The sequence below is a fragment of the Xenia sp. Carnegie-2017 genome, unplaced genomic scaffold (genome assembly GCF_021976095.1).
Source record: "Xenia sp. Carnegie-2017 unplaced genomic scaffold, XeniaSp_v1 HiC_scaffold_2, whole genome shotgun sequence".
NCBI lineage: Eukaryota > Metazoa > Cnidaria > Anthozoa > Malacalcyonacea > Xeniidae > Xenia > Xenia sp. Carnegie-2017.
Window position 1 is genome coordinate 7158391 of NW_025813482.1, and position 8652 is coordinate 7167042.

The 8652-nt window shown below is 33.5% G+C and overlaps 1 protein-coding gene across 1 annotated transcript; it reads right to left on the reverse strand.

Annotated features, from left to right (window-relative positions):
* Positions 1-1322: 1322 nt before the first annotated feature.
* Positions 1323-2285, reverse strand: LOC124440641 (N-acetylaspartate synthetase-like). Its single transcript, XM_046991047.1, has one exon. It carries the CDS (start codon positions 2246-2248, stop codon positions 1364-1366), a length of 885 nt encoding a protein of 294 aa, XP_046847003.1. The 5' UTR covers positions 2249-2285; the 3' UTR covers positions 1323-1363.
* Positions 2286-8652: the final 6367 nt, after the last annotated feature.

Consider the following 8652-nt stretch of genomic DNA (forward strand, 5'->3'; position numbering starts at 1 on the left):
GTCATGAGGGACAAGTGATGTTCTGGAGATAGTAAACATAAATTTATTGTGAATTTTCTTGAGATGTTTACAATATCCAGATAATGGTTGTATGGTCTAAGTTAGTGATGACAATATACGCACACCCGGAAATTCATGATTGATGGTTGAGAGAAAGTCAGCATGATACTTGCTTGGAATTTTAATCGTCAACAAACGAAACCAACGCATGAATGTTTTTATATCTTCTTGTTTATGACAACGTTCTTGTTTATCAACTCGACGAGAGCTAAAATTTTATTGTAGACACACACGCAATGATAATTTGAAATTTTGATTTTACGTTAAGAAGGATGATAATCTTAAAACAATTCAATGAATACAACATCTTTAAACTTCATGATTTTTGTTTGAAATTTGCATAGTGCCAAACTTTTTTGTCAATCTGTAAATAAAAAATATGCAATTTATTTGTATAATGCTATTTCAAATATATTTGTATAATGCTATTTTGATGTCAATTTCTTTGAGTTACTGAAGTATCATAATAAGAAGACACAAAGTTAAAAACTTTTTGAAAACCAGTGTATACTTCTTAAAAACATAAAAACATGCCAGAGGCTTTTATTTTTTCAAACTGAGCTTTCATTTCTTGTTGAGAACATAACACTTGTGTAATCGGCGACACTCCTGGACACGTGAAATTACTTGAGGCACGAGCCTGCTCTAGTGACATGTGAAAGTCTGCTGGTCTGGTTCTCTAATGCACAAATCCTGATGTTTTTTGGAATACAAATTATGGTGGCATCAAAGTTGTTTCATTGGTGTATACATATAGAATAGGCTTTTTGTTGATTTTATGGATGGTACTTGCTTTGAAAAAAAACATTCTCTGATTCTCAACATTAGTTGAAGTCAAATTAACAAGTAAGTAATGTTTTAAAGTAGATTTAAAACTTTTTTGACTATAATCCTTCTTCGATTAGTTCGTGCTTTAAGATGGATTTAGTGGGATCATTTCTAAGCACTTATAACTTCCATTGAATAAAGAATGGCATACTTTTGCACATTTATTTAGTGCCGCATTTGACACAAACAGTTGTTTTTAACACCTGAAAATTGGATGAACTCCAAAATGATTTGCTTCAAAAAAGGTTATTTGTCCATATGGTATTAGAATGTAAAAATATGCATTGAAGGTCTCAAAAACAACTTACATGCATTTTTAAAAAGGTTACCATGGCAACAAAAATGTTGGTCACACATATTGCAGAAAAAATAATGTGTGATGTACATCAACAAGTCATTGTATTAATGAAGGCATTCAAGATTCAAGACACATATTTTTTTGTTCACATGTTTTTATTAACTTTTTTACAACATGTCATTCAGTAAGATATTTGCAGATGGCGTTTGAGCAGTTGGAGTTAATTTGCATAGCCAGCGTCGGTTGCGCGATGTTCAGTGTATTGGCTACACTTAATGGTAGTTCATATTTTTCGAGTTGAATAGACGCAAGTCCAAAACTGTGTTTAAAACTTTTCACGAGTTCAAACTTAAATTTCTTGTAAAGACGAATTGCCGGTTGATGTGCTTCTGTCGTCTCAAGAATGATGCGTTTATAGCTTGTATTTTGTAGAAAATGCACAGCAAACTGACAAAGACCAGCTCCAATTTTTCTCCCCCTGAATTTTTGAGCGACGCCCAAACGCTTTATTTCGATTGTTTCTTCGTTGACGTGAGAGAAGCTGATAAATCCAACAACGATGCTGTCTTCCACTGCAACCCACATACTTGAACCGTTTTTTGCAAAATCACTGTAGCCCGTACACGTTTCTTGAGTCTTGTAGTACGCTGTGATGTCTGTCAAATCCTTTCTTAAACTGTTGGTAATGTGATCATTGAAAAGTTTATGGAACGATGCTAGTAATAAGCATGCGTATAAGAGTTCAAAGGAAAGACAGACAACAGTTGATCTTGTAGCCAGATACAATAAGGCAAACAGCATTAACATAGCTAGTAAAGAAGTCGACCGACAAATGCCAATCTTGAAGGCGGGGAAAATTCGGTTTTGGTGACCTTGATGATAAATTTCTCGTACTGTGTCAATATCGTCTTGAGTCACCAGGCGAAACTTCACTTCATTTTTCGCTGAAACTTTAGGTTTAGGTGTGGTGGTTTTATCATTTGGTTGCTTTCTTCTTACAGATGGCGTTGATCGAGAGCTTTCGTTTTCATACAAGCACCAAACAGCGAATAACTTGTCCATGTTAACGGCAGAGCAACTATGAGTTGACTGAGGTGTTCAAGACTTTTTGGTGTTTTATAACAAGGGCTCAAAACACACGCTGTTAACTTGGGTTTCCCATGAGATGATACGATGACATGTGGAATAGCACAATGTAGAGCTTTCTGACACGCTCCGACGCTGTTGCTTTGATGACTAAAGGCCAATGGCTATGTCAATGTTTACTTTCATATAGCTTTAGAAGATTTTCTAACTCCACTGAAAATTTTTGTATACCTGAAAACGCAAAGTTTTATGGTGTCTTTAGTAATGTGGTATAGCTGAGAAACATAAACAGTTTGCATGGCATTTTAATTTTTACACTGCACTATACAGACGACTTTCTATGCGGTGACATTAATCAAATAAAATTTCAAGTGACAAGCCTCTCAATTCAGTAGCTGTAAGTGAAATTTTGTAAACCACAACCCACTTTGTTTTAGCGATCTCTGTTTCAAGATGCATGTACGTACATCCCGCAATTGCAATTTTTTAAGCCAATTATCTAATTCGCAATGCGATGTTTATAAGTCTAATTTGTTATGGAATAAGTGTTACCATCACTGTTATAGCGCAACAGTCCATGTGTAATAGTTACTTCTTTTTAATTATATTTGTTTCAACCACTTCAAACCGAAGCATGTACTTAACCTCTCAAGTATCTGTAATTAACATCAACATAAAACAATTATCTTAAAGAAGATCTTCTATGAATAATGTTTCCTTAAACTTGTGATGGGCAGCAGCAGCTAAATATTTCACTTCTACGATTAAAAAATATTTGTTAATTCAATCATATTTTCGACATTTTGGTATTCTGTTAAATAATCCTAGCGAACTGGTCATCGCTTTTCAGCTCAATTGACCGGATTCATTATTTGAATGTTCTTGCACGTGGCCATGTGTCATAGATATTTTTGCTATTTTTGTGGTATACAAACTATAATATTTGTGGAATTGGCCCTGAATATTATTTATAAGTTTACAGAACAAAAAAGGCCTATAATTAAATGCATGGATTTTAATTGAAGCTGCAAAATGTACAATTTGTTCCTTTCCATTCGCATATTTGCTCCTTCAAGTGGAGAATATGATTGATTCAAAGTTGGCTTATCAACCAATGGGAATTTAAGTGCGTCATGGCTTCAAGCAAAGCTTCACTAGGTACTTTCAAGGTCTCAAAAACAACTCAATGAGCTAGACACACACGAGGACAAGAAAACAATTACGCACGTGGGTTTCGTCGGATTCAGAATTAACTATGTAACAAGTGCTTTTTTTTGAAATCACATTTTTATGTTTATGGGGCTTGGTTTTTCTTCTTTGTGAAAACATCAGTAGCTATAAGCCGAGAATTATATTTTGAGAGAAGTATTGATGAAGAAATTTTTTGGAACTGCATTAGTAGGCGTGAATATGGGTTTTCCGTAGAACTAGCTCAAATTGTATAAACTTGTTTCAACTGTGTTAATTGTTATCTTTAAGCGTGTTAATTGAATTCAAAGGAACTCAAACTTCATTTGGTTTTTGAAAATCCGGAAAATCTCGTGCTGAAAAAGATGAATGTTTGGCATAACAAACCGCATTACTCTTTAATCTAACCGAAATACATGCGATTTTTTACGTTAAGACTTTCATTACACAACAAGACCATCAGTAGAAGGGAATAATTATTTATGTGTAGGGAGTAGAATTTAAAAAATTGTAGCAATTATACCCATTGATTTGAAACACAAGTATTCCTGGTGATATATATAACTTATGTATCAACACACACTCTGCATGGAAATCATCTTAAGTTACAAATATTGGCTTGTTATGAGACATTTGGTGCTGTTTTGAAAATAATCCAATTCCTATTAATAATATCATAGGCCAATAACTAGCACGGATATTACGCCAGTGTTACGGATATTTTGATTTCCGTGAAGCTTACCAATAAAAACGAATTTTTACGAACTACGTCAAATCAAAAGATGCAAAAATTTGCTCGTTTAAACCTTGCTTTTGCTTGGTCTTCATCGTTTTGTAAAATTAATAGTGGTAGAAAAGTTCGCTTTAAGGGCTTATTTCGCGGCTGTATCTCGAGTTTGCCCTGTTTCGTTATTACATCACTGGAATAAGTTCAGCGGGACGTGTTTTGTGTTGTTATCATTCCTGCATGATATTGGTTTGATAATTTGTAATGCTTATGTCAATCAAACATAATTCAATTTGACTAGATTTCCTTTTCACTTTTATCTCTCGTCTTTTTCAATCAAACGAACATTTCCCTTTTGCTTAAGGCAGGGTGAATGAATTTCATCATTGAAAACATAATTTAAATGTTATATTGCAATAAGATTCACAAATTTTGCGCGAAGTTTAACTAAGCTATGCAATGCAACGTTATAGCTACATGAATGCAAAAATTAGTTTATCGACATTTTGAATGCATTTGGATAAGTTCCAGAAAATCCGTTGAAAAGAAAAGCGGCGAAAGGTGAGAGTAAAAAACTGCTATAATTAAGTTGTACGTCAAGTAGATATGCTTAAATCATCTTCTGTGTTGAGCTATGGCGTTTAAACAGGTCACCTTTCTGGTTAGTAAGTTGAAGGTTCTCTCTTCTATTGTTTCATTGATCTCCTACTGTCTTAAACACAGTTTTGCCGTATAGCCATTCGTATATATTGTTTCATCAAACGATAATTTGTTGATACAAGCTACTTGATTGATTGTCAACTGTGCTTATTCCTAATGAAGCGGATCCTTTTTAGAATTGTTTGAAACAACACATGCCGACTTGTGACAAAGTCCACTGAAACAATTGAAGTTCAAATTTAAACAATTTTTTTCAAAAAAGTGGTTTGGGCAACATATAAAACATACTTAGCTTGCTAGGTGTAGGGCGAAAATTATGAAATATTTAACTCATTTTTGTTAAAAGTCACTCTACGCCGCTTATTTTAGAGCGTGCCTGTAGTCGATGTATGTGTCCAGTGAAATCAAAATAGCAAAAATGCCAAAGGTATAACGTGACAGCGCGGTGGTCTGCCGACATTCATTGTGTTTTTTTAAACATAAGTATACATTCAACTTCAACTGTTAATCCAAACTTATTTAACAATATGTGTCCAAAATTATTTTCTGACTGCACAACCTTTAAACCTAATGTCATTGACCTAAATTTTTACTTTCTTGAACAACACCTATCAATCCGCCCCTCATCTACAACGACACGTGTTTATGACAGATAGTCTACTCAGGCACATGTATGATACACATGTCTTGGCCAATGGTCGACATAAACACGCTTTTTCGGGTGCAGGTTTAATTATATGACGTAAATTGTATTATAAGAAGCTCGCTGGGAGAAATTACACCGTATTGCCTCATACTTAATTAAGCTGAAATTGATAAAAATAGATATCAGTTAACGCATGTTTTTTTTGTATTGAAATGTCTTAGCTTTGTGAATCAAATGACCACAATGGCACTGTTTGATTTTAATTATTGTTACTGTAAAATACTTCAGTTTACATAAGTCTTCATTTACAAAGTCAAGTCATGGAAAACCTGCCTTATTTAGTAATTTGTAGCACGGAATTATGCATAAAAAATGAATTAGAACTGGAGAATGAATTGGAGCACACTTATTATAGGGCGTAGCATTACTACTTAAGAAAAATATACATTCTTATGTAAAGCATTTGCTTTGTGTTTCAATGGAAATAACTCACAGCAAAAGCAATCAATATATTTTATGTGAAAAGTATCAGCAAGTTATGACATTGCTAAAATTTATATAACAATTTCTTTTAATGCATTAAAGCTTACATGACTGAAGTTTCAATTACCATGCTGACTAATTGATTAAACTGTTGATATTGCAAATATTATCAATTTTATGGGATCTGTTTGTTTTATTAAGAATTTATACACACCAAATATGGTTTGATTTGAGAAGTTGAAATTTTCACAGTAAATTTTCAATTTCTACAGCCGTAATAATAAAGAAGGTAAACTATTTCTCCAAGATGGATGTCATAAAATTCTTCTTCATGCACACATCAGCCAACAATTCTGTAATCAATATATCAATGCTCTCATGCAATATCTACAGCACAGCTACATATTTTTGTCTCTATGATACAAATCATACAGCGTAGTCATACGGTGTATTGACCTCCATAAAATTTACAAAACACGAATGTTCTAATTGGCACACTATTTAAGATACCATTTTTTCTTATGCCCTGGCACAATTCTTAACCAACAAAATTTTTAATGCCATCCTCGATAGACGATAAAACTGAATGGCTAAAATTGCATTTTACTGGCATTAAATCCTAATTAAGCCTGCAATGTTGTCCACGTGCGTTATCTATTGGTCCGGGAGTGTTGCCACGTTGCTAGTCTTAAATTTTCAGCGGCATCTTTTGATGTAGTGCAGCGTGTTTGAAAATATAAGGATTAGTATAATACCATTAATAATTCTGTTATGGATTAGATATGCACCCAATAACTTGAGATTTGTAAAGAACTTCGATACAATACACAAATTTTAATTGATAGTAAGGTGTAGATGTTTGAAAGCGTAAGCTATTTTTTATTTGTTTCCTTTTTACCTCATTTACTCCAGTGCAAATGTATTGGACTGTCTCACAGGATTTTTTATGCAAATATATGGTTTGTGAGACGAATCATTGCAAAGCAACCGTTAAGTCACAGTATAGGTATTATAATAATACCTTTACTGTGGTTAAGTGCTTATAGCTCTATGAATGGCTTTTCTCATTGGTTAAATCAGACAAGAGTAATAAATAGGCAGATGCAAACCGAAAATAATGTTTATAACCTTTAACTTTGTCGAGCAAAGCCTGACATTGTAAACAAGCAATAAAATTCATCTCTCATGCTAATTATCGAAATGGAAAAAAGTTCTATATATTTATATATAGCAGCAATTGTGTAGCACTGTATATGTATATGTTGAAATTTAGGATAGCTTGACACGAACTATGTCTTTAGAATACCGTAAAAAACATATAAATACAGACAAAATATGATACTCTATTTCTGCATCTTCCTACACTGAATTTTTATTATCCCTTTATATCCACAAGTGACCAATATCCTTAAAATTTCCTTCTGTCTCCCATGTAGCTCTATATCCTTCCAACTGTGCAATAACGTTGTACGTTATCGAAAATACATCAGGATGACAACACGACGATAAAATACAGGCTGCCTCAAATTGTGTCTTTACAAAGAACATTCGAAATAAGAACTGATCAAAGATATTTTATCAAAAAGGCCACAACATGGACCTTAGAAGGGAATTTATAACATGCATTTGTTGTATGTTAAGAACATGGCAAAAGTGAACGGTTTCTGAAAAAACAAAGACTTATGACTTCGTCTTATGAAAAAACGTCCTCAAATAAAAAAATAATATCCTTCCCAGTCTAACAGTTGTTCCCGTACTTATTTTCTGTTTGTTACGTATTGCACGCACGTAGCTACGAGAAAGGCGAGAAGTGGGGGAGCAGTCGCCCCCTCGCACTCCCCCCTAAAAAATTGTTTTTGCTCCTCAGTGAAAATTTCTGAAGTTGATTAATTGTTTATTTAAATATATCAGATTTTTCCATCCAGGATCTCTAAACTTATCTGATAGTGAAATAGAGGTGTTTTTTTTTTTGTAATTTCGTTCTTTTGTTGCAAGCATGACATACGAAAATTTTAGGAAAGAATGATTAGTGTCTGGCATAGTAAAGACAAATTAAAATATTTTCCCTTTTATATAACCTTATATCAGCTACTACTCATCATTCCTCAAACATTTTGCAAAATTGCACAGATGTTCTCCTCTTTAAAAAGAATCAAAACGTGTGTTGTTTTCTACTTGTGATGATAACCTTACGTCGTAAAGATATTATCATGTTTTCTTTTGTAAATAGCTAATCCACTGTAGGATATTATTTTGGACTGAACGAGTTATGAATTATATCATTGTTAAAATTAGCTATAATATGAGGTCTACTCTAAACTCCTGAAGAATATTGATGCTCTCCGAAATTTTTTCATCCCGGCTACGCGCCTGATGCACATAAATGAGATTGGTGTATGTGTAACCCGTACAGGTCTCCTGTTATCTACAAATTGCTGAGTATCATATTGGTGGTATTAGTTCTTTTTCCATTCAACAAAAGTATACTTTTTGAATATTTCTCGCTAACAAAAGGGGTATTCACTGATTTAAATGGGTGTGATTGGTTTGAGGAAGTTCTTAGAAATTAATCGTTTATACAATGTGGGAGAGAAGACTCTACGCAAAGGCGCGTCTTATGTTACTTTTCAAAAATCTACATTTCAATCAAATTAATGAATCCACAAATTATATTTT